This window comes from Crinia signifera, chromosome 8 (assembly GCF_055691185.1).
Source record: "Crinia signifera chromosome 8, ASM5569118v1, whole genome shotgun sequence".
Lineage (NCBI taxonomy): Eukaryota > Metazoa > Chordata > Amphibia > Anura > Myobatrachidae > Crinia > Crinia signifera.
The window spans coordinates 18,635,810-18,662,670 of record NC_139224.1 but is presented as its reverse complement, the minus strand read 5'-3'; the positions used below and the strand labels follow the sequence as shown (position 1 = coordinate 18,662,670).

At 51.7% G+C, this 26,861-nt stretch overlaps 1 protein-coding gene and 1 long non-coding RNA gene across 3 annotated transcripts in view; one reads left to right on the top strand and one right to left on the bottom strand.

The window, feature by feature from the left end:
- The window catches only part of CDHR4 (cadherin related family member 4), a 68,924-nt gene that overhangs the window by 6,257 nt on the left and 35,806 nt on the right, over positions 1-26,861 (top strand). Inside the window, exons 2-8 of one of the 2 annotated variants that reach the window (XM_083155890.1) lie at positions 1,966-2,082; positions 7,031-7,221; positions 8,852-9,014; positions 14,770-14,861; positions 22,510-22,602; positions 23,565-23,668; positions 24,759-24,889. In XM_083155890.1, the coding sequence (XP_083012016.1) occupies positions 1,966-2,082; positions 7,031-7,221; positions 8,852-9,014; positions 14,770-14,861; positions 22,510-22,602; positions 23,565-23,668; positions 24,759-24,889 (891 nt within the window). Of the gene's footprint in view, positions 1-302; positions 2,083-7,030; positions 7,222-8,851; positions 9,015-14,769; positions 14,862-22,509; positions 22,603-23,564; positions 23,669-24,758; positions 24,890-26,861 lie in introns of those variants that run through there. The other variant, XM_083155889.1, reaches the window with a different exon arrangement.
- The window catches only part of LOC146025816 (uncharacterized), a 53,044-nt gene continuing 48,494 nt past the window's right edge, over positions 22,312-26,861 (bottom strand). Inside the window, exon 2 of the long non-coding RNA XR_014454298.1 lies at positions 22,312-22,633. This is a non-coding gene — a long non-coding RNA (uncharacterized LOC146025816). The remainder of the gene's footprint in view (positions 22,634-26,861) is intronic.

Here is a 26,861-nt window from a genome sequence, read left to right as displayed (position 1 = left end):
CCCCATACTGAGAAGTTCGGGACCCACTTGGGGGTCAGGACCCACAGCTTGAGAACCGCTGCTGTATGGCATATGCACTGTATGGTACATGGGGATTCAGTATTGAATCCCGGCGGTCGGGATCCCGGCGTTCAGAATCCCGACGCCGGAATCCCGACAGCCGAAATGCCGACAAGGGGGGGACGTGGATCGCCCCCCCTTGTGGGCTCGCTGCGCTCGCCACGCAGCGGGCCCAGTGCCTCGCTACGCTCGGCACGCTAATTTATTCTCCCTCCAGGGGTGTCGTGGACACCCCAGGAGGGAGAATGTGTCAGTATTTCGGCGGTCGGGATTCCGGCGTCGGGATTTTAACTGCATCCCGGTACATGGAGTATACTGTATGGTGTATATACTATATCATACCTCCCAACTGTCACGATTCCGTCGGGACAGTCCCGATTTTCGGGTCCTGTCCCGACGTCCCACCCGCGGCAGGCATTGTCCCGCTGCGGGGGGTGGCAGTTGGGAGACCCCCCAATCTAGTAGAATAGACGCTGTGCGCATGCGCACAGCGTCTATTCTCGTATGAAAATGAGGTCGCGGCTAATTAGCATAAGCCGCGCGGTATGCTATATGGTGTTTACTGTATGGTGCATGGTATATGGGGTATACTGTATGTTGTATACTGTATGGTGTATGATATATGGGGTATACTGTATGGTATATGGGGTATACTGTATGGTATATGCACTGTATGGTACAGGGGGTATACTGTATGAGTGTATGGTGTATATACTATATGGTGTTTACTGTATGGTGCATGGTATATGGGGTATACTGTATGTTGTATACTGTATGGTGAATGGCTCCCGTAAGACTGTTGTAGAAGTTTTAGTAAATCTATCCCCAGACAAGTGGGGGTGATGGCGACAGCGACACATTATAGCTGTCACTTCCCTATTACTCGCTTGTCTGTTTTAGAATCTATAGTAAATCTCCACCTGTGTGCTGACCTGAGTGTGCCCACCAGTGTTCCCGCCTGTATGCTGACCTGTGAGTGTTCCCGCCTGTATGCTGACCTGTGAGTGGGCCCGCCTGTGTGCTGACCTGTGAGTGTGCCTGCCAGTGTTCCCGCCTGTATGCTGACCTGTGAGTGTGCCCGCCTGTGTGCTGACCTGTGAGTGTGCCTGCCAGTGTGCCCACCTGTGTGCTGACCTGTCAGTGTGCCCACCTGTGAGTGGGCCCGCTAGTGTGCCTGCCCACCGGTGTACCCGGGTCCTGCTATAAAAAAAGTTTTAACGTCTTGGAGAGAGTAAGTTTTAACGTCTTGGAGAGAGATACAGTAAGGAAAGATAAAGTACCGGCCAGTCACCTCCTTGTTACCATATTACAGGCTGTGTTTGAAAAATGCCAGGAGCTGATTGGCTGCTGCTTTGCCTCCATTGAACCCCCAGTTTTCATTTAATTCCTCCTTCTGAAATTGCATTGTGATGCCAGAGGCCACGCAGAGTGCCAGGAAGACACACAGGCATGTGCCAGGAAGACTCACAGGCATGTGCCAGGAAGACTCACAGGCGTGTGCCAGGAAGACACACAGGAGTGTGCCAGGAAGACTCACACACTGTGAATACGATGAACGGTGAAGAAAGGAAAACCTCTTCACCTTTATTCGCCAGCACTGTCTGAGCATGATAAACATGGCGGCCGGGTGGTCGTCAGCGGCAGATTTCTTGCTGAATTCTTTATGACTGTCTCTCTCCAAGGCTTAATACATAGCAGTATCAATATGGGCATCCATAGCCACCTCTTAATAATGCCCTCCTGGCACAGCAGTAACCCCTCCCCCTCTTGGTCATGTTGGATGCTTGGACTGAATTTGGGTACTGGTCACACATTGGCACACACCCCGCTGAGACAATGCAATGCCCCTACTAGGCATCATGGGCCCTGTGTATGGCTTCTTTACCTCCATGTGTTTCTTTACAGCTGATATTATTATCCAGCAGCCTCGTGGGGAGGACCCTATAACAGATGCAATGGGGTCACTGTGCCTCGTGCCTCAGTTACTTGTCTTCGTGTTCTTCCACGTCGTGCTCGGACAGGGTAAGCTCTGCTGCATCAATGCTTATTAATGGGTATAATTACAGTCATAAATAGAAATAATAATGTCTTGTGGTAAGAATGGACAGCCACACAGCACTCCAATAACATGGTGACAGGCTTACACATATACAAAACCTTTTATAGAGCTAAGTAAACAACATGCACCTGCAGTCTATTCAGTCTGACCTTTAAGTCTGGTGACTCACACATGTGATGTTATTGTGGCTGAGAAGTCATGGCAATATCTCTCAGATAAGAGTCAGCTTGTGGCGTTAAACCATTTATTAGTACATGTCAAAAACCACCACCGCCAAGTCCAGACCTCACTGACTGTAATACCCCACACTCACCATCGCTCCATCACCCCATTCCTTGCTCACTGTAATATCCCACGCTCAGCATTGCTCCCTGACCTCATACCTCACTCACTGTAATAGTCCACACTCACCATTGCTCCCTGTACCATGCGCCATGCGGGTTCTGCGTTCATTCTCCCGCCGGAAGCTGTACCATGCGCCATGCGGGTTCTGCGTTCATTCTCTCGCGGAAGCGGTACCATGCGCCATGCAGGGTCTGCGCTCATTCTCTCATCGCACCCTATACCGAACACCATGGGGGGGTCTGCGTTCATTCTCTCACCTAACCCTGTACCGAGCACCATGCGGGGTCTGCGTTCATTCTCTCACCTAACCCTGTACCGAGCACCATGTGGGGTCTGCGTTCATTCTCTCACCTAACCCTGTACCGAGCACCATGCGGGGTCTGCTTTCATTCTCTTGCTGGACCCTGTACCGAGAACCATGCGGGGTCTGCGTTCATTCTCTCACCACACCCTGTACCAAGCACCATGCAAGGTCTGCGTTCATTCTCTCACCTAACTCTGTACCGAGCACCATGCGGGGTCTGCGTTCATTGTCTCACCGCACGCTGTACCAAGCACCATGCGGGATCTGCGTTCATTGTCTCACCTAACCCTGTCCCGAGCACCATGTGGGGTCTGCGTTCATTCTCTCGCCTAACCCTGTACCAAGCACCATGCGGGGTCTGCATTCATTCTCTTGCTGGACCCTGTACCGAGCGCCATGCGGCATCTGCGTTTATTCTCTTACCGCACCCTGTACCAAGCACCATGCGGGGTCTGCATTTATTCTCTCACCTAACCCTGTACCGAGCACCATGCGGGGTCTGCGTTCATTCTCTCGCCTAACCCTGTACCGAGCACCATGAGGGGTCTGCATTAATTCTCTTGCCGCACCCTGTACCGAGCGCCATGCGGGGGGGGGGTCTGCGTTTATTCTCTCACGCACCCTGTACCAAGCACCATGCGGGGTCTGTGTTCATTCTCTCGCCTAACCCTGTACCAAGCACCATGCGGGGTCTGCGTTCATTCTCTCGCTGGACCCTGTACCGAGCGCCATGAGGGGGTCTGCATTCATTCTCTCACCTAACCCTGTACCGAGCACCATGTGGGGTCTGCGTTCATTCTCTCACCTAACCCTGTACCGAGCACCATGCGGGGTCTGCGTTCATTCTCTCACCTAACCCTGTACCGAGCACCATACGGGGTCTGCATACGCTCTCTCGCCGGACCCTGTACATATGAAAGCCAGCATGTGTATAGCATGAAGCTTTGCAGTAGACACAGGAAGGGCGTGGCGAGGGGAAGCGGCACCTGGTGTCATGGTTACAGTTACTATAAATGATAGTTAGTGGTTTCTATGTACAGTACTAGGCGTGCCGTCCAGCAAAGGATCTGTTATTAGCAGGACATCAAAAGTACATACAGATAGCAAGATGGTAAAATGGGTAACACCACATGGCCGACAGTGACTGGGTGCGGGGATGGTCACCAATCATCGAATGATAGGAAGGTGCACTCTCTGGTGTCTTAGCTTCGTGTGCTCCCTGTACGGGAAGAGGGCGGGCAGCTGACATCCGGTGACATCATCTGCCCAGCACCCGCATCACGTCTTAATTCCCATGGGCACCGCCCCAAGCCTGCACCGCACCAGCGTCTGTACATGCGCAAAAATGGGCAGACGCATAACATCTCTCGCACGGGGGAGCAATCCAACCAAAATAAGGCCCTTAAAGTATAAATCCCAACGGTCCCGATTCCAGTGGGACAGTGCCGCTAATTGGAGGCAGTGACCTGGGTTCGGAGGATTAACAGTGTCGACATAGACGACATCAAAAGGACGAAATGCACAGGGTCAACGGTCACCAAAGGTCAGTGTCAACACCTGAGCATGTGGATCCCCCATTAGTGTAGCGCGTCCACTCGCATGGCCTCCTGCGCTCCACACAGGTTACCGGTCACAATTGCGCCCAGCTGGAGAGTAACGCAGGAAAATGTAAAAAAAAAAACTCACGTTGACCTTTTGCTTCTATCGATCTGTTGTCAGTGTCGGCCTTGTGCTTGCTAACGTTTTGATGTCTACTTATCGACTGTCTATGTAGACACTGTCAACCTGTTATCCTGATCCTGGGCAGGGGGTGGCAGAGATCGCGTACCGCATGCTCACAGCCTCTAACAGAGTGACGACGCTTATAGGCCCCATCCCTCTAACCAAGGCTCCACCCCTTGACTCCGCCCACTCACCCCTCAACCTGAAGCCCTATCCCTCCAGACCCTGCACCTGAAGCCCTGCCCCTTTGTCCCTACATCACTCCACAAGAGATCCCACCCCTCCGCCCCCTCCACTGAGGCCCCACCACCTCCAACAGTTGGGACATATGCTGAAAGGATCAACATTGAAATGCTCGACACAAAGATCACTACATGATATATCATGATTTTAAGAGTTATCCATTAGGGGAAGGTGGAGGGTGTTAGAGGGAAGGGATAGGCTGTGGGAGGGGAGGTTAGGGTCAGGCTGTGGGAGGGGAAGTTAGGGTTAGGCTGCAGGAGGAGAGGTTAGGCTGCATGAGAGGAGGATAGGGTTACACTGTGGGAGGGTTAGGCTGCCGGAGGGGAGGGTTAAAGTTAGGCTGCCGGAGGGGAGGGTTAGAGTAAGGCTGCAGGGGAGGGAAGGTTAGGGTTCAGCTGCAGGAGGGAGAGGTTAGGGTTAGGCTGCAGGAGGGAGAGGTTAGGATTAGATTGCAGGAGGGAAGGTTAGGCTGCAGGAGGGAAGGTTAGGGTTAGGCTGCAAGAGGGGAAGGTTAGGGTTAGGCTGCAGGAGGGGAAGGTTAGGGTTAGGCTTCAGGAGGGGAAGGTTAAGGTTAGGCTGCTGGAGGAGGATGCAGTCAGTTTGCCGGTGGACGGAATCCTGGCGGTCAAAATCCCGACGTGGGAATCCCGACTGCCACAATACTGGCACTTTCTCCCTCTGTGGGTTTCCATGACACCCTTAGAGGGAGAATAAATTAGTGTGCATTGCGGTGGTCAGGATTCCGGCGTTGGGAGGGTTAGGCTGTGAGAGGGGAGGGTCAGGCTGTGAGAGGGGAGCGTTAGGCTGCGAGAGGAGAGGTTAGGGTTAGGCTGCGGGAGGGGAGGTTAGGGTTAGGCTGCGGGAGGGGGAGGTTAGGGTTAGGCTGCGGGAGGGGGAGATTAGGTTTAGGATGCGGGAGGGGGAGGTTAGACTGTGGGAGGGTTAGGCTGTGGGAGGGGATGGTTAGGGTTAGGCTGCGGGAGGGGGAGGCTAGGGTTAGGCTGCGGGAGGGGGAGGTTAGTGTAAGACTGTGTGAGGGGTTATTAGGGATAGGCTGTGGGAGGAGAGGTTAGAATTTGGCTGCAAGATGGGGAGGGGTTAGGCTGCGGGATGCGGAGGGGTTAGGATTAGGCTGCGGGATGGGGAGAGGTTAGGCTGCGGGATGGGGAGGTTAGTGTAAGACTGCGGGAGGGGTTATTAGGGATAGGCTGTGGGAGGAGAGGTTAGAATTTGGCTGCGAGATGGGGAGGGGTTAGGCTGCGGGATGCGGAGGGGTTAGGATTAGGCTGCGTGATGCAAAGGGGTTAGGATTAGGCTGCGGGCAGTGTTCCCTCTAAGCTGTGCGCACGTGCGCGCGCACACACCTTGAGTAAAGTGCGCACAGACATTACAACTGAGCGCACAAAGCAGAAGTGGTCCCTTTTTGCAGTTGTGGACTCAATTAATGTGTGTCTTACCCATTAACTACATTGTGTACTGTATTTTGAATGTTTAAATGTTTAATATAATTTTGAAGTAAAGTTACCACAAATGCTGAACGTCATTTTCCAGTTCTATATAAGTGACGCACAAAATTTTTAATTTCATTCCAAAGTTGCACAGCCAAAATCTTTAGCCGCACACAGCCTTCGGAAAATTAGAGGGAACATTGCGGATGGGGAGGGGTTAGGCTGCGGGATGCGGAGGGGTTAGGATTAGGCTGCGGGATGGGGAGGGGTTAGGCTGCAGGATGGGGAGGGATTAGGCTGCGGGATGCGGAGAGGTTTGGATTAGGCTGTGGGATGGGGAGGGGTTAGGCTGCGGGATGGGGAGGGATTAGGCTGCGGGATGCAGAGGGGTTAGGATTAGGCTGCGGGATGGGGAGGGGTTAGGCTGCGGGATGGGGATGGTTAGGGTAAAGTTACCAGAGGGGGAGGTTAGTGAAAGACTTCGGGGGGGTTATTAGGCATTGGCTGTGGGAGGAGAGGTTAGAGTTAGACTGCGAGATGGGGAGGGGTTAGGCTGCAGGATGCGGAGGGGTTAGGATTAGGCAGCGGGATGGGGAGGGGTTAGGATTAGGCTGCAGGATGGGAGGGGTTAGGCTGCGTGATGGGCAGCAATAATATATATCCCACATAATGCGCCATGCTTGGTGAACATTTTTGCAATCCCATGGAGGTCAGGTGACAGACAGGAAATGAGAGCTCTATACATGACAAGGCACCCCAGGGGTAGAATTACCTGTCTGTACTGTATGTACCATAGTCAGACTCCCTGTTGCAGCAGCTGCTGATTCTCTGCTTTCCCTCTGGCTCCAGTACAATTTCAGGACTTGCCGGACACAGTGGATTTGCCTGAGAGTTCTCCCATAGGTACCGTTGTCCATAACTTCACCCTGGAGAACTGCACCGTCACCAACCCGACTGTCACCATCACCAACATCTCCCCATCCTCCACCTACTTCAATGTCCCCACACAGACTGTCGCTGGGACATCATTGGCATTAAAGGTGAGTCTGATATTGTACGCAAGACTGATAGCGCTGCTATATACAGGGGAGACTGATATCGCTGCTATATACAGGGGAGATGGTGCTATATACAGGGGAGACAGATAGTGCTGCTATATACAGGAGAGACGGATAGTGCTGCTATATACAGGGAGGCAGACAGCGCTGCTATAGTTTACTTACAGTTTATTTACAGTTTCTTATACAGTGCAGCATATTCCGTTGCGCTTTACAGTTGGAAATGCTGGAACCTGGAATACATTGTGATACTGGAACCCTCCCATCTACCCCCACGGGATATAATGAGCACAGGACACTGCATTGTGGTACTGACACCCTCCCATCTACCCCCAGGTGTTAATGAGCACAGGTTCCTGCATTGTGGTTCTGGCACCCTCCCATCTACCCCCAGGTGTTATAATGAGCACAGGTTCCTGCATTGTGGTTCTGGCACCCTCCCATCTACCCCCAGGTGTTATAATGAGCACAGGTTCCTGCATTGTGGTGCTGGCACCCTCCCATCTACCTACCCCCAGGTTATATAATGAGCGCAGGTTCCTGGATTGTGGTACTGGCACCCTCCCATCTACTCCCAGGTGTTATAATGAGCACAGGTTCCTGCATTGTGGTGCTGGCACCCTCCCATCTACCCCCAGGTGTTATAATGAGCACAGGTTCCTGCATTGTGGTGCTGGCACCCTCCCATCTACCCCCAGGTTATATAATGAGCACAGGTTCCTGGATTGTGGTACTGGCACCCTCCCATCTACCTACCCCCAGGTTATATAATGAGCACAGATTCCTGGATTGTGGTACTGGAACCCTCCCATCTACTCCAGGTGTTATAATGAGCACAGGTTCCTGCATTGTGGTCCTGGCACCCTCCCATCTACCCCCAGGTGTTATAATGAGCACAGGTTCCTGCATTGTGGTTCTGGCACCCTCCCATCTACCCCCAGGTGTTATAATGAGCACAGGTTCCTGCATTGTGGTTCTGGCACCCTCCCATCTACCCCCAGGTGTTATAATGAGCACAGGTTCCTGCATTGTGGTGCTGGCACCCTCCCATCTACCTACCCCCAGGTTATATAATGAGCACAGGTTCCTGGATTGTGGTACTGGCACCCTCCCATCTACTCCAGGTGTTATAATGAGCACAGGTTCCTGCATTGTGGTGCTGGCACCCTCCCATCTACCTACCCCCAGGTTATATAATGAGCGCAGGTTCCTGGATTGTGGTACTGGCACCCTCCCATCTACTCCCAGGTGTTATAATGAGCACAGGTTCCTGTTTTGCTGACTACATGTTATTATGGACTCTATGGGAAGGTAAGACCTAGATACATGGATATATGTGTTAGTATTAGATATGTTAGGGACCCATCTAATGAAGTTCCACTGGACGCAGTGGATGGAACTCACGTATTTACGCAAATGTGTGCTAAGAACTTCAATTATACTCCATGTTAATTGTAAGAGTATATCAGAATATTTAGCGCTTATCGTGTGCATCAGTAATTCTCTTTTTTAAAGATACTGAGAGTGGGAAAAGGGGTGCACTACATATAGGGAACATATGATATGGGGCATGGTGTGACGGCGTGTCATACTAAGAACATGTCTGTGTCAGATCACACTCAGCAGCTCAGCGGCTCTGAATGCAGATGTGGTGAATGAGTACGTGCTGGAGATCACGGCGAAGTGCGGAACAGAGACGGTCGTTGGTCAGCTCTTCGTCAGGATCATAGATGACATCCCGGAGCCACAGTGTGTACCGAAATTCTCCAGCCAAGGTAAAGGAGATGTCCAGTCCATACTAGTCGACAGAGACTGCTGACCTGTGTGTCACCTGCGTTCTACCTACCCCAGCTCTGCTGAAATATGTATAGCACACCAATAGTCAAGGGGATGGCACGTGATATTCCGACCGATGGTACAACGATAGAGGGGATGGCACTCGATATTCCAGTCGATGGCACAATGATAGGCCAGGGGATGGCACATGATATTCCGGCTGATGGCACACCGATAGTCAAGGGGATGGCACCCGATATTCCGTCCGATGGCAGACACATGGTCAAAGGGATAGCATGTGAACAGACGTGATGTGGGAATGAGGGTACTGCATGTAACGTCATTGGGGGTGGGATAGAACAGACGTGATGTGGGAACGAGTGTACTGCACGTAACGTCATTGGGGGTGGGATAGAACAGACGTGATGTAGGAATGAGGGTACTGCATGTAACGTCATTGGGGGTGGGTTAGAACAGACGTGATGTGGGAATGAGGGTACTACAGGTAGCGTCATTGGGGGTGGAAAAGAACAGACGTGGATGTGGGAACGAGTGTACTGCACGTAACGTCATTGGGGGGGGGGATAGAACAGACGTGGATGTGGGAACGAGGGTACTGCACGTAACGACATTTGGGTGGGATAGAACAGACGTGGATGTGGGAACGAGTGTACTGCACGTAACATCATTGGGGTGGGATAGAACAGACGTGATGTGGGAATGAGGGTACTGCATGTAACGTCATTGGGGGTGGAATAGAACAGATGTGGATGTGGGAACGAGTGTACTGCACGTAACGTCATTGGGGGGGGGGGATAGAACAGACGTGATGTGGGAACGAGGGTACTGCACGTAACGACATTTGGGTGGGATAGAACAGACGTGGATGTGGGAACGAGTGTACTGCACATAACGTCATTGGAGGTGGGATAGAACAGACGTGATGTGGGAACGAGGGTACTGCATGTAGCGTCATTGGGGTGGGATAGAACAGACGTGGATGTGGGAATGAGGGTACTGCACGTAACGTCATTGGGGTGGGATAGAACAGACGTGATGTGGGAATGAGGGTACTGCATGTAACGTCATTGTGGGTGGGATAGAACAGACGTGGATGTGGGAACGAGTGTACTGCACGTAACGTCATTGGGGGGGATAGAACAGACGTGATGTGGGAACGAGGGTACTGCACGTAACGTCATTGGGGTGGGATAAAACAGACGTGATGTGGGAATGAGGGTACTGCACATAACATCATTGGAGGTGGGATAGAACAGACGTGATGTGGGAACTACTGCACTTAACGTCATTGGGGTGGGATAGAATAGACGTGATGTGGGAATGAGGGTACTGCATGTAACGTCATTGGGGGTGGGATAGAACAGACGTGATGTGGGAACGAGGGTACTGCACGTAACGTCATTCGGGTGGGATAGAACAGATGTGATGTGGGAACGAGTGTACTGCAAGTAACGTCATTGGGGGTGGGATAGAACAGACGGGGTGTGGGAACAAGGGTACTAAACGTAACGTCATTCGGGTGGGATAGAACAGACGTGATGTGGGAACGGGGGTACTGCACTTAACGTCATTGGGAGTGGGATAGAACAGACGTGGATGCGGGAACGAGGGTACTGCATGTAGCTTCATTGGGGGTGGGATAGAACAGACGTGGTTGCGGGAACGAGTGTACTGCACGTAACATCATTGGGGTGGGATAGAACAGACGTGATGTGGGAATGAGGGTACTGCATGTAACGTCATTGGGGGTGGAATAGAACAGACGTGGATGTGGGAACGAGTGTACTGCGCGTAACGTCATGGGGGGGGATAGAACAGACGTGATGTGGGAACGAGGGTACTGCACGTAACGACATTTGGGTGGGATAGAACAGACGTGGATGTGGGAACGAGTGTACTGCACATAACGTCATTGGAGGTGGGATAGAACAGACGTGATGTGGGAACGAGGGTACTGCATGTAGCGTCATTGGGGAGAGATAGAACAGACGTGGATGTGGGAATGAGGGTACTGCACGTAACGTCATTGGGGTGGGATAGAACAGACGTGATGTGGGAATGAGGGTACTGCACGTAACATCATTGAGGTGGGATAGAACAGACGTGATGTGGGAATGAGGGTACTACCTGTAACGTCATTGTGGGTGGGATAGAACAGACGTGGATGTGGGAACGAGTGTACTGCACGTAACGTCATTGGGTGGGATAGAACAGACGTGATGTGGGAATGAGGGTACTGCACATAACATCATTGGAGGTGGGATAGAACAGACGTGATGTGGGAACTACTGCACGTAACGTCATTGGGGTGGGATAGAATAGACGTGATGTGGGAATGAGGGTACTGCATGTAACGTCATTGGGGGTGGGATAGAACAGACGTGATGTGGGAACGAGGGTACTGCACGTAACGTCATTCGGGTGGGATAGAACAGATGTGATGTGGGAACGAGTGTACTGCAAGTAACGTCATTGGGGGTGGGATAGAACAGACGGGATGTGGGAACAAGGGTACTAAACGTAACGTCATTGGGGTGGGATAGAACAGACGTGATGTGGGAACGGGGGTACTGCACTTAACGTCATTGGGAGTGGGATAGAACAGACGTGGATGCGGGAACGAGGGTACTGCATGTAGCATCATTGGGGGTGGGATAGAACAGACGTGGATGCGGGAACGAGGGTACTGCATGTAGCGTCATTGGGGTGGAATAGAACAGACGTGGATGTGGGAACGAGGGTACTGCATGTAGCGTCATTGGGGTGGGATAGAACAGACGTGGATGCGGGAACGAGGGTACTGCATGTAGCGTCATTGGGGTGGGATAGAACAGACGTGGATGTGGGATCGAGGGTACTGCACTTAACGTCATTGGGAGTGGGATTGAACAGACGTGGATGCGGAAACGAGGGTACTGCATGTAGCTTCATTGGGGGTGGGATAGAACAGATGTGGATCCGGGGACGAGGGTACTGCATGTAGCGTCATTGGGGTGGGATAGAACAGACGTGGATGTGGGAACGAGGGTACTGCATGTAGCATCATTGGGGGTGGGATAGAACAGACGTGGATGCGGGAACGAGGGTACTGCATGTAGCGTCATTGGGGTGGAATAGAACAGACGTGGATGTGGGATCGAGGGTACTGCACTTAACGTCATTGGGAGTGGGATTGAACAGACGTGGATGCGGAAACGAGGGTACTGCATGTAGCGTCATTGGGGTGGGATAGAACAGACGTGGATGCGGGAACGAGGGTACTGCATGTAGCGTCATTGGGGTGGGATAGAACAGACGTGGATGTGGGATCGAGGGTACTGCACTTAACGTCATTGGGAGTGGGATTGAACAGACGTGGATGTGGGAACGAGTGTACTGCACGTAACGTCATTGGGGGGGGATAGAACAGACGTGATGTGGGAACGAGGGTACTGCACGTAACGACATTTGGGTGGGATAGAACAGACGTGGATGTGGGAACGAGTGTACTGCACATAACGTCATTGGAGGTGGGATAGAACAGACGTGATGTGGGAACGAGGGTACTGCATGTAGCGTCATTGGGGTGAGATAGAACAGACGTGGATGTGGGAATGAGGGTACTGCACGTAACGTCATTGGGGTGGGATAGAACAGACGTGATGTGGGAATGAGGGTACTGCACGTAACATCATTGAGGTGGGATAGAACAGACGTGATGTGGGAATGAGGGTACTACCTGTAACGTCATTGTGGGTGGGATAGAACAGACGTGGATGTGGGAACGAGTGTACTGCACGTAACGTCATTGGGGGGGATAGAACAGACGTGATGTGGGAACGAGGGTACTGCACGTAACGTCATTGGGGTGGGATAGAACAGACGTGTTGTGGGAATGAGGGTACTGCACATAACATCATTGGAGGTGGGATAGAACAGACGTGATGTGGGAACTACTGCACGTAACGTCATTGGGGTGGGATAGAATAGACGTGATGTGGGAATGAGGGTACTGCATGTAACGTCATTGGGGGTGGGATAGAACAGACGTGATGTGGGAACGAGGGTACTGCACGTAACGTCATTCGGGTGGGATAGAACAGATGTGATGTGGGAACGAGTGTACTGCAAGTAACGTCATTGGGGGTGGGATAGAACAGACGGGATGTGGGAACAAGGGTACTAAACGTAACGTCATTGGGGTGGGATAGAACAGACGTGATGTGGGAACGGGGGTACTGCACTTAACGTCATTGGGAGTGGGATAGAACAGACGTGGATGCGGGAACGAGGGTACTGCATGTAGCGTCATTGGGGTGGAATAGAACAGACGTGGATGTGGGAACGAGGGTACTGCATGTAACGTCATTGGGGTGGGATAGAACAGACGTGGATGCGGGAACGAGGGTACTGCATGTAGCGTCATTGGGGTGGGATAGAACAGACGTGGATGTGGGATCAAGGGTACTGCACTTAACGTCATTGGGAGTGGGATTGAACAGACGTGGATGCGGAAACGAGGGTACTGCATGTAGCTTCATTGGGGGTGGGATAGAACAGATGTGGATGCGGGAACGAGGGTACTGCATGTAGCGTCATTGGGGTGGGATAGAACAGACGTGGATGTGGGAACGAGGGTACTGCATGTAGCGTCATTGGGGGTGGGATAGAACAGACGGGATGTGGGAACGAGGGTACTGCATGTAGCGGCATTGGGGTGGGATAGAACAGATGTGGATGTGGGAACGAGGGTACTGCATGTAGCGTCATTGGGGTGGGATAGAACAGACGTGGATGTGGGAACGAGGGTACTGCATGTAGCGTCATTGGGGGTGGGATAGAACAGACGTGGATGTGGGAATGAGGTACTGCATGTAGCATCATTGGGGTGGGATAGAACAGACTTGGATGTGGGAACGAGGGTACTGCATGTAGCGTCATTGGGGTGGGATAGAACAGACGTGATGTGGGAACGAGGTACTGCACGTAGCGTCATTGGGGGTGGGATAGAACAGACGTGGATGTGGGAACGAGGTACTGCATGTAGCGTCATTGGGGTGGGATAGAACAGACGTGGATGTGGGAAAGAGTGTACTGCACGTAACATCATTGGGGTGGGATAGAACAGACGTGATGTGGGAACGGAGGTACTGCACTTAACGTCATTGGGAGTGGGATAGAACAGACGTGGATGCGGGAACGAGGGTACTGCATGTAGCTTCATTGGGGGTGGGATAGAACAGACGTGGATGCGGGAAAGAGGGTACTGCATGTAGCGTCATTGGGGTGGGATAGAACAGACGTGGATGTGGGAACGAGGGTACTGCATGTAGCATCATTGGGGGTGGGATAGAACAGACGTGGATGCGGGAACGAGGGTACTGCATGTAGCGTCATTGGGGGTGGGATAGAACAGACGTGGATGCGGGAACGAGGGTACTGCATGTAGCGTCATTGGGGTGGGACAGAACAGACGTGGATGTGGGAACGAGGGTACTGTACATAACTTCATTGGGGGTGGGATAGAACAGACGTGATGTGGGAACGAGGGTACTGCATGTAGCGTCATTGGGGTGGGACAGAACAGACGTGGAAACGAGGGTACTGCATGTAGCGTCATTGGGGTGGGACAGAACAGACGTGGATGTGGGAACGAGGGTATTGCACGTAATGTCATTGTTGGTGGGATATAATGGACGTGGATGTAGACTACAACAGGCTGCATAGAATCTAACAAGAGATTTTTGCCCACAGTTGGAGATACCGTGCAAGTAAATTCCAACGTTCCTGCTTCAAGCCCGATCTATGTTGTGGTCTTACAGCAGCCCAAGTACGCTCCAGTGACCGTAAGTTATTATCACATATGGTCCATATGTGTCTAACAAAGCTGCGGCAACATTCCCCATCATATGGCAATAGTCCTACTCTCCATATGAATCAATATTTCCAAAGCAAGAATTTACTTATTGTGATACAATTCTATGGACTACTGGGAATAATGAAAAGAAGGGTTTTGCTGTGCTTTTTTTTGAAGTGGGTAAAATATTACATTTTAATAAATTACATAAAAATAATACACAAAATGAAAAAATTATAATTAAAATAAAAAAATATATGTAATTCAATTATTGTTTTTATTAAAAATGGTGTTTCAAGTTGTCTCATTATTAGGTGCAGTAATTAGGCAGTAGAGTCACCCGTCACTAGTGGTTTGAAAAAGCTGTGTACATCACAGCGAAACGCGTCGGTTGAATAGGTGCAAGCAGCTATTGTTTCGAGTCACTACGTCACCAATCCCAAGACTCTGCAGCAAATCTCGCACTCGCACTTTATTTGCAAAATATTGGAGATACATCATTGGAGTATACCTATGGAACATTGGCATCGGAGGAGACGAGCATATCCAGCCATCCCACTAAAGGAAAGCCATTGAAATCCACAAAGGACTCCAACAACCTCCAAGTGCAGAGAGAGAGGCATCTATCCGGATAATACCTGGACACTTTGGTCCCACGCAACAAACTGGTCTTTATCCAAACCACTAGTGACGGGTGACTCAACTGCCTAATTACTGCACCTAATAATGCGACAACTTGAAACACCATTTTTAATATAAAAATCAATTGATTTACATATATTATTATTTTTATTATCATTTTTTCATTTTGTGTATTATTTTGATGTAATTGTGTTGTTTATTAAAATTGAATATTTTACCCACTTCAAAAAAAGCGCAGCACAACCTTTCTTTTCTTTTCTCTATTTTATGTACTTTTGGGAGACTGACACTCTCCTGTAATTGCTGCAGCTTGAGTGAAGCACCACATTCAATAAGCACCCCTTAAAGATAACTCGTTATCTTTTACTCCTTTCTATTTTTGCTGGGAATAATGGAAAGAGAAAGTATTAGCACAGAGATTTGGTGTAGGAAGACAAAGTGCCTGATTCCAACGTGCTCGCTGGGCTGCCTGCACACTGCTGTGATCGCATACGCAGCCGTGCACATGGGGGAAAAACATTAAACATCAAATGGTATTCCCCCTGCTCCCGGTGCCGGGACTCACTCGGCTCTGCGAAGGCCGTGGGGAGAATGAGGCCTCTAAACACGTCAGCAGCCAAATGACCGGGGAACGCCCTGGGCACTACCGAAAAACAGTGGCGGCACACCCGCAAATGCCCGCAGGGTGTCAGGTCAGTCACACTGCATACAGTGAGCAAAGTCTGGAGGATGGAAGAAGGTAGAGATGCGCTGGAGGATGGAGGAAGCTAGAGATGTGCTTGAGGATGGAGAAGGTAGAGATGCGCTGGAGGATGGAGAAGGTAGAGATGTGCTGGAGGATGGAGGAAGATAGAGATGCACTGGAGGTTGGAAGAAGGTAGAGATGTGCTAGAGGATGGAGAAGGTAGATGTGTGCTGGAGGGTGGAGGAAGGTAGAGATGCGGTGGAGGTTGGAAGAAGGTAGAGATGTGCTAGACTCTAGCACATCTCTACCTTCTTCCAACCTCCACCGCATCTCTACCTTCCTCCACCCTCCAGCACACATCTACCTTCTCCATCCTCCAGCACATAACTACCTTCTCCATCCTCTAGCAGCCAGAGGATGGAGAAGGTAGATATGTGCTGGAGGATGGAGAAGGTAGAGATGCGCTGGAGGTTGGAGGAAGATGGATATGTGCTGGAGGATGAAGAAGGTAGAGATGTGCTGGAGGATGGAGGAAGATAGAGATGCACTGGAGGTTGGAAGAAGGTAGAGATGTGCTAGAGGATGGAGAAGGTAGATGTGTGCTGGAGGGTGGAGGAAGGTAGAGATGTGCTAGAGGATGGAGAAGGTAGATATGTGCTGGAGGATGGAGAAGGTAGATAGATATGCGTTGGAGGAAGGTGGATATGTGCTGGAGGATGGAGAAGGTAGCGATGCGCTGAAGGAAGGTAGAGATGTGCGGGAGGATAGAGAAGGTAGAGATGCGCTTGAGGATGGAGGAAGATAGAGATGTGCTGGAGGGTGGAGGAAGGTAGAGATGCGGTGGAGGTTGGAAGAAGGTAGAGATGTGCTGGAGGATGGAGAAGGTAGATATGTGCTAGAGGATGGAGGAAGGTAGAGATGCGGTGGAGGTTGGAAGAAGGTAGAGATGTGCTGGAGGATGGAGAAGGTAGATATGTGCTAGAGGATGGAGGAAGGTAGAGATGCGCTGGAGGATGGAGGAAGGTAGAGATGCGCTAGAGGATGGAGAAGGTAGCTGGAGGTTGGAGGAAAGTAGAGATGTGCTAGAGAATGGAGAAGGTAGAGATGCTATGGAGGTTGGAAGAAGGTAGAGATGTGCTGAAGGATGGTGAAGGTAGATATGCACTGGAGGATGAAGAAGATAGAGATGTGCTGGAGGATGGAGCAAGGTAGAGATGTGCTTGAGGATGGAGAAGGTAGAGATGCGCTGAAGGATGGAGGAAGGTAGATATGTGCTGGAGGTTGGAGGAAGGTAGAGATGCGCTGGAGGATGGAGAAGGTAGCGATGTGCTGGAGGTTGGAGGAAGGTAGAGATGTGCTGGAGGTTGGAGGAAGGTAGAGATGCGCTGGAGGATGGAGGAAGGTTCAGATACGCTAGAGGTTGGAGGTAGGAAGAAATGCGCTGGAGGATGGAGGAAGGTAGAGATGCACTGGAGGATGGAGGAAGGTAGATATGTGCTGGAGGATGGAGAAGGTAGAGATGCGCTGGAGCAGGGCTGGGCAATTGCGGCCCTCCAGATGTTGATGAACTACACATCCCAGCATGCCTTGCATCAGTTTCAGTATGGCCACATAGCAAAACGAATGCAAAACATCCTGGGATGTGTAGTTCATCAACATCTGGAGGGCCGGTGTTGCCCAGCCCTGCGCTGGAGGATGGAGGAAGATAGAGATGTGCTGGAGGATGGAGGAAGATAGAGATGCACTGGCGTTTGGAAGAAGGTAGAGATGTGCTAGAGGATGGAGAAGGTAGATGTGTGCTTGAGGGTGGAGGAAGGTAGAGATGCGGTGGAGGTTGCAAGAAGGTAGAGATGTGCTGGAGGATGGAGGAAGGTAGAGATGTGCTAGAGGATGGAGAAGGAAGCGATGCGCTGGAGGTTGGAGGAAAGTAGAGATGTGCTAGAGAATGGAGAAGGTAGAGATGCGCTGGAGGATGGAGGAAGGTAGAGATGCGTTGGAGGTTGGAAGAAGGTAGAGATGTGCTGGAGGATGGAGAAGGTAGATATGCACTGGAGGATGGAGAAGGTAGAGATTCGCTGGAGGATGGAGGAAGGTAGAGATGCGCTGGAGGATGGAGGAAGGTAGAGATGTGCTTGAGGATGGAGAAGGTAGAGATGCGCTGGAGGATGAAGGAAGGTAGATATGTGCTGGAGGATGGAGAAGGTAGCGATGCGCTGGAGGTTGGAAGAAGGTAGAGATGTGCTGGAGGATGGAGAAGGTAGATATGCACTGGAGGATGGAGAAGGTAGAGATTCGCTGGAGGATGGAGGAAGGTAGAGATGCGCTGGAGGTTGGAGGAAGGTAGAGATGTGCTGGAGGATGGAGGAAGGTAGAGATGTGCTGGAGGATGGAGGAAGGTAGAGATGTGCTGGAGAATGGAGGAAGGTGGATATGTGCTGGAGGATGGAGGAAGGTAGAGTTGCGCTGGAGATTGGAGATACGAAGAAATGCGCTGGAGAATGGAGGAAGGTAGATATGTGCTGGAGGATGGAGGAAGGTAGAGATGCGCTGGAGGTTGGAGGAAGATAGAGATGTGCTGGAGGTTGGAGGAAGGTAGAGATGTGCTGGAGGATGGAGGAAGGTAGAGATGCACTGGAGGTTGGAGGAAGGTAGAGATGCGCTGGAGGTTGGAGGAAGATAGAGATGTGCTGGAGGATGGAGGAAGGTAGAGATGTGCTGGAGGTTGGATGAAGGTAGAGATGTGCCGGAGGTTGGAGGAAGGTGCAGATGCGCTGGAGGATGGAGGAAGGTAGAGATGTGCTGGAGGATGGAGGAAGGTAGAGATGTGCCGGAGGATGGAGAAGGCAGATATGTGCTGGAGGATGGAGAAGGTAGCGATACGCTGGAGGTTGGAGGAAGGTAGAGATGTGCTGGAGGTTGGAGGAAGGTAGAGATGCGCTGGAGGTTGGAGGTAGGAAGAGATGCGCTAGAGGATGGAGAAGGTAGAGATGCGCTGGAGGTTGGAAGAAGTAGAGATGTGCTGGAGGTTGGAGGAAGGCAGAGATGTGCTGGAGGTTGGAGGAAGGCAGAGATGTGCTGGAGGATGGAGGAAGGTAGAGATACGCTGGAGGTTGGAGGAAGGTAGAGATATGCTGGAGGTTGGAGGAAGGTAGAGATATGCTGGAGGTTGGAGCAAGGTAGAGATGTGCTGGAGGATGGAGGAAGGTAGAGATGTGCTGAAGGATGGAGGAAGGTAGAGATATGCTGGAGGTTGGAGGAAGGTAGAGATATGCTGGAGGTTGGAGCAAGGTAGAGATGTGCAGGAGGATAGAGGAAGGTAGAGATGTGCTGAAGGATGGAGGAAGGTAGAGATGTGCAGGAGGATGGAGGAAGGTAGAGATGTGCTAATAGAAAACGGTCATATATCAATAAGGCCAACAGGTGATTTATAAGGTGCCCCTCACCTGTTTACAAGTTGTAGTTTTTGCTCTGGAGTCAGTCTGCCATCAGTAAGTGTTGGGTATAGGGCTGCCACTGTGGATACTCCTGACTGGTTGGGTAGGTGAGCTCAGAGCTGGCGACAAGTTCAAAATGTCTCTCCGTGGCTCTCTGATGTGCTGTCTGTAACCAACTGGTGGCCCAGCACCAATCCACACTGCTGGTAGCCGGGCCCCCTATCTGTCCAGTTCTAGCAGGCCCCCTTCTGCCACCCATAGCAGCTCAGCATTAAAGAAGTATGTAATGAAGAGCCTAATAGCCTTCCAGTTACAGTACTGAGTTAGTAGTCAGACTTAATACACGACTGAGAAATCTATGTATGCAGACAGGCAGTGGCGTAGCTACAGGGGTCGCAGCGGTCGCAGATGCGACCAGGCCCCTGAGCCAGGGGGCCCAACCCCCGCCACTGTCCTGGAAGAGGGAAGGGAACAGAACGCACCCGTTCCCAGCATAGGCGCCGATTCTGTGGGTGCTCAAGGGCTTGAGCACCCACGGAAATTCTTGGGCACCCACTGGCGGATGCCGATCCCCCCCGAGTCCCGCTGCCCCTGCCGCACTGCTGAGCTGTTAGCGGTTATAAAATAAATCATACCCGCCGCCGCCTTCAATAGGACACTTCCGCCCTTTCTGAATCCACATCCCCCGCGCACACTTGTTACGCCAGACACACTCTGCTGCAAACAGCGTTCAAACTGGGAGTGCTCGCGTTCGCCCGCTTCCTGTCAGCGGCGCCTCAGTGGTGTGGTGGGATCGCGGGCTTGTACCTGCAGCACTTGTGAGCTCCCTGCTGTGCGGTCTCTGGGCTTCAGCTGGTTGGATCAGCTCAGGACGCCCGCGGCCAGCCCAGCACCCCACAACAAGCCCACAGAGACTTGGATGGGATGCGGCGGCCGCACCAATCACCTCCGGCGGGAGGTAGACCTAGGCTATTCACATCGGCACCTCCAACCAGCTGCCCCTCTGCACCTTTGGCCGATGGATGCAGGGCCGGCCAGCTCCTCTGGCTCTCAGCTGTACTCTCCCGGGTCTCGTCCTGGCCGAGGGGTGATCGATGCAGCGCACACTTCTGCCTCCTCCTGCACATGCGACAGGAAGACAGAAAACCAGGTAGGGCCGGGGAGTTTCTGCCTTTGCATGCGGCGGAGCAATATTCAGACCAGCTGCCTAGATGGCGGCGCTCCCTGTACTGTTCATGAGGGGGATGATGACCCAGGAGAATGTGCCATCTATAGAAGTGCTGGGCACTGGCATTATTTACTCTCCCAGCAGTAATAGTAATTAGTAACCACTGACAGTCATACCCCTGTATTTTGGGATGGGGCAATAGAGGAGCATGTAGATGGCTATGCTGGTTTTAACAGAAGGTACCTAGGCTAATATGTTTCTCAATGCACAAAACAGAGTTGTATTTGCAGGAGCCATTGTTTTTACCTATTTATTCCAGCACTGGCCATTGCCAAATATCATTGATGGTATCCATTGCTGGGGCGTTTCAGCGAAAGCTAGTTATTGCCTATTAAACAGATGGCAGTAGTGGGTTAAAAAACATTATTATCTAAATAAAGCAATTAAAAGTGGCACCTTCTTCTAAAAGGATGCTTGCCAGCAGTGGCTTAACATATGTTTAATATCATCTATTAACCAACCACAGCAGCAATCTATTAACCAACCACAGCAGCAATACACATGACCGCTGCAGCCAATCACAGCTCAGATACGGCCACCGTGTCCCGTCCCCAGCCGCAGGCAGCCAATAGGAAGGGGACCCCTTGCCGCGTGACGTCAGCGCGACGCACACGGGCTCCAACCTCCCCCTCCCTCTCCCACCGCTTCCGCGCCTCAGCACGTGTAGGCTGCCAGGACTCAGGAGCAGGACCGCCCGGCGCCCTGTATCGGACGGACTACAGTGAGTCCAGTCTGTCAGCCAGCTTTTGAGATTATGGGGAAAATTGCTAAAACTGCTGGGATGTGTAGTTCCACTGTTACAGTGGAACTACAGGTCCCAGCATGCCCTGTCACAGTTTTAGAAATCCATTATCTAAAATCTGTGGCAGGGCATGCTGGGATGTGTAGTTCCACAACAGCACTGACTCCAGTCCTGTCAGGCTTTTGAGATTATGTGAAAAATTGCTAAAACTGCTGGGATGTGTAGTTCCACTGTTACAGTGGAACTACACGTCCCAGCATGCCCTGTCACAGTTTTAGAAATCCATTATCTAAAATCTGTGGCAGGGCATGCTGGGACGTGTAGATTTTGTTGTATGTAGGGGGGCCCCAAGCTGACCTTTCGCACCAGGGCCCATGAACCCTTAGCTACGCCCCTGCAGACAGGCTACTTATATCAGTGGTGGAACTTGTTGGTGGTGGGTCCAGGTGCAGAATATAATTTGGGCCCCCCTCCTCCACCCCAAACTGAGTTCATAATAGGCAACATGGCAGTGGGTGACAGGGAGAGGCAGGGGGAGGCAGAATGTGCAGGGAAAAACAGTGGTTGACAGGGGCATCAGTGGGCCCCTAATCCTCAGGGGCCCCGGTGCACTGCACCTGCTGCACCAATGGTAGTTCCGCCTCTGACTTATATATAAAATATACCATACAGGAGATTTACGTGGCTTGAGGAAATAAGGGTTTACGCTTTATCACCCCTTGTACTTTATTCTGATATCAGGATGTCGGAGTTTATGAGGGAAGTTATCGCTGTATTATGGAATACGATATGAGCTTGTATAACAGTGATATTGGTCTGAGTGCAGTGACTTATAATATCCATATAATGTACGTCTTTCCCATGTACCACTGATACATCCTTCCTCTGCCTGTTGGTTCCTTCCAGTATAAGATTACACAGCCCAGCCCGTCCTCATTCTCCATCTCTTCCAATGGAAACGTCAACGCTCCAGCGTCCGGGTTCAGCAATACAGCTGCAGTGAGTATGACCTGCTCCATGATTGGGTTTCCTGGAGAGGAAGACAGAGCTTAGCCATATGTTTATTAACATGTATTTACAGTGTATAGGGCAAACATATTCTGTAGTGCGGTACATAAACTATACCAGTCACACTAGTGCCTGATTCAGCAGAGCTTACACTCTATGGGTCTGATTCCGTCCTGTTTGCCAGGCTGCATATATTCGCTGCCTGCTGCACCACCAAACGGGCAATTTTATGGCAAATCATTCGCAAGTGCGAGCGATCGCGATCCGATGCGCACTCCCGCGGATCTTTATCTGGATCTTACCTGCTGCAGGAAGATCAGAAGATGCAGCTAAAGATCTGGGGGACCTGGGTATTCGGGATGTTTCTAGCGTGATTGCTTTACCTGTGTGGCTTTCTTATCCCAGTCCTGGTTATTACTCTGATCTGTCTGGAGTACTAACATCCCACCAATCAGAATCTGCCATTAGTCACTTTGCCCATTGCAAGTTCTTTTTCCATCTTTCTTTACTCACTTTGAAATACAGTGCTGTGTTATTGCCCTAGGGTTTGGCGGGGTCACCGATTTGCACCTGCTACAGATTACCCTGCACGTCCTGTTCTGTACATGCACCATTCATAGGAAGGTTTATCCCACAATCCCTTTCTCCCCTTTCTGACGAAGCTTCTGGAGCCGCCATGTTGTGTCCATTCTGTTTTATTCTATGTAATAAAAGGAATCTGCAAATATCATCCATGAGATACTGTAGAACAGGACATAGCCAGAGTGTGTGTGGTGAGAATGTACACGCCATACTGCACACGTATGTTATAGTCTGAACACATTACACACCCTGCAAAACTATCACCCGGTTCCTCTAATATAACACAGGATGTCCTGGTCAATAGGGGGTGGGGGCCCCTCGGGCACCTTTATTACCCTCTTACGGTTCCTCCTGTCTTTTCTCCTTCACAGAGTTACCAGCTGCAGATCACAGTGACAGACAGTCAGGGAAACACCTGCAACGGAACCCTCAATGTCATTGTGCTGCCTGTATATGACAACCCCATCAACTTCACGTGAGAGCATAAGAGGGCGCAGACTGTTGGGGTGCATGTAATGTCGCCTGGTGCAATGGTACTCCCGGGAGGGCTGATTGTGCATTGCTGTCTGCAGTGTCTGATAACACGTGACCCGATGTATGCTACACCTGCTGTGCCTGCAGCATGACTTCATCAGCATAGACCAATGTACATCCTGCCCCTGCGCTCCTCCCTAGCAGCATCCTGCCCCTGCGCTCCTCCCTTGCAGCATCCTGCCCCTGCGCTCCTCCCTTGCAGCATCCTGCCTCTGCGCTCCTTCCTTGCAGCATGCCACCCCCATGCTCCTCCAATACACCATTCTGCACCTGCACTCCTCATTTGCAGCATCCCGCCCCTATGCTCCTCCAATACAGCATCCTACACTCGCGCTCCTTCCCTGCAGCATCCCGCCCCCGCGTTCCTCCAATACAGCATCACTCTGCTGTGCTCCTCCCCTGCAGCATCCAGCCTCCATGTTCCTCCAATACAGCATCCCTCTGCTGCGCTCCTCCCCTGCAGCATCCCGCCCCTGCGGTCCTCCAATACAGCATCCTGCACTCGCGCATCCTCCCCTGCAGCATCCCGACCCCGCGTTCCTCCAATATAGCATCCCTCTGCTGTGCTCCTCCCCTGCAGCCTTACTCCGCTGCACTCCTCCCCTGCAGCATCCCGCCCCCCCGCATTCCTCCAATACAGCATCCTGCACTCGCACTCCTTCCTTGCAGCATCCCACCCCCGTGTTCCTCCAATACAGCATCCCTCTGCTGCGCTCCTCCCCTGCAACATCCCTCTCCCGCATTCTTCCGATATAGCATCCTGCACCAGCGCTTCTCCCCTGCAGCCTCCTCCACCCGTGCTCCTCCCCTGCAGCATCCCGCCCCTATGCTCCTCCAATACAGCATCCTGCACTCGCCTGGAATATACAGAGTACTATAATACCCGGTGCAGGACAGCCTTGTGTGTGAGCGAATGTAGATGTATGGGAACTGTTCCTGCATAGAATTCTGTACAGGATGACTCTGTGTTCCTGCATGCACCATGGTGTCTGTGCTCCCCTCCCCAAGTAATGGTGCTGTTCCTGTTCCAGGCAATCATCCCTGGTGGTATCCATCACAGAGAACGGTGGTCCCGGGGAGCAGGTGGTCGTTGTGACGGCACAAGGGAAGAATGTCCTATATGAGATGATCACCCCCAGCACTGCCTACTACATAGAGTCAGGTACGCCCTCACCTGTGCAGGAATGGGCCCTTCCAGAGGTGTATCAGATGGAGCGCCTCTCCGCCAGCTCTCGCCAGCGGAGGGGATCTAGCGAGGACTGTAGCTGTATGAGAGGCACTCTATCTGTAGCCAGCTCAGGGGTAGGGGGGGGGGGGGGGCTCTGTGGCCATTTTGAAATATGAAAAAAATTAATAAATCCATTGTCTCACCCCACTGCAAGGGACCCTAGGGGAGGAGAGAAGGGACTGCTGGGTGATTGCGAGGGGGAGTGGAGCGCTACTCCTCCCTGCTCGTCACGTTCTCTCCCACAAAATGCAGCACTACCACAAAATAAACTATCAGGGTGGGGCTATATACGGTGGGCGGAGTTAAAAATGGTGGAACAATGATATAAAAAAAGGAATAAAATGGGCGTGAGATTAAAAAAGGGGAATAAATGGGCGTGATAATTAAGATAAATACAACAGATTAAAGAAAAGTCATTTGAATAGAACACTTACCATCAATTCAAACGTCACGTGTGAATTTAAAAGGTGGGAAAAAAATGACGCCCGAAAGTAAACATTTGAATACCCCCCCAGTGACATATAAACATAAAGGCCCACATAATGACCTTGTACCCTTTACAAGTGAAGCCCAAACAATGGCTACTTAAATCATTACACACTGTTTATCTGTAATGCCAATTACACATTACGCCCCTCATAGTGATGGCCATTGCACAATAAGCCCAACAGCGTGATGCCAATTACACAATACGCCCCTCACAGTGATGCTCATTACACATTATGCCGTGCACCATAATGCCCATTACACCACACACTATGGTGCCCGTTACACCCCACACTGTGATGGCAATTACAAAATATTCCCCATTACACATTACTCCCCACACCATGATGCCCATTACACATTACGCTGCACACCGTGATGCCCATTACACATTATTCCGGCACGGTGTCTCCCATCTTACCTGGCCGGGGCTCCCTCTCTCCGGTGCAGTGTCTCCCATCCTGGCCAGGGCTCCCTCTCTCCGGTGCGGTGTCTCCCATCTCACCTGGCCGGGGCTCCCTCTCTCCGGCGCAATGTCTCCCATATCACCTGGCCGGGGCTCCCTCTCTCCGGAGCCGTGTCTCCCATCTCACCTGGCCGGGGCTTCCTCTCTCTGACGTGGTGTCTCCCATCTCACCTGGCCGGGGCTCCCTCTCTCCGGCATGGTGTCTCCCATCTCACCTGGTCGGGGCTCAGTCTCTCTGGCGTGGTGTCTCCCTCTCTCCAGCGCGGTGTCTTCCATCTCACCTGGCCGGGGCTCCCTCTCTCCGGCGTGGTGTCTCCCTCTCTCTCCAGCGTGGTGTCTCCTATCTCACCTGGCCGGGGCTCCGTCTCTCCGACACGATGTCTCCCATCTTACCTGGCCGGGGCTCGGTCTCTCCGACATGGTGTCTCCCATCTCACCTGGCCGGGGCTCCTTCTCTCCGGTGCAGTGTCCCCCATCTCACCTGGCCAGGGCTACCTCTCTCCAGTGCGGTGTCTCCCATCTCACCTGGCCAGGGCTCTCTGGTGCGGTGAAGAGGGGGAAGGGTAATCCCCCTGGCAATGAGTATGTATCCCTGACAACAAGCCTGCAATCCTTAGCATCAAGCATGCAACCCGTAGCAACGAGCATGTAGTTAAACGGCACTTAAGTGGAATAACTTGTTATGAGCATTACGGCGTATGGTATATGTAATGGGCATTATAGCGTCTGGTATAATGTAATAGGCTTTACGGCTGAACATTACGGTGTGTGGCATAATGTGTAGTAGGCATTACACTATCCTTGTTTTTAGTGTGTGTAACAGCAATGAGCGACAATAGGCGGTGCATAACACACACCTCTGACAGTGCAGCTCCCCACTTTTTTTATTGTCAAGACCCCCCACGCGGCTACTTCTTGATGCCACCCGGCTTGAAAAAAATTCTGGGGAGAACA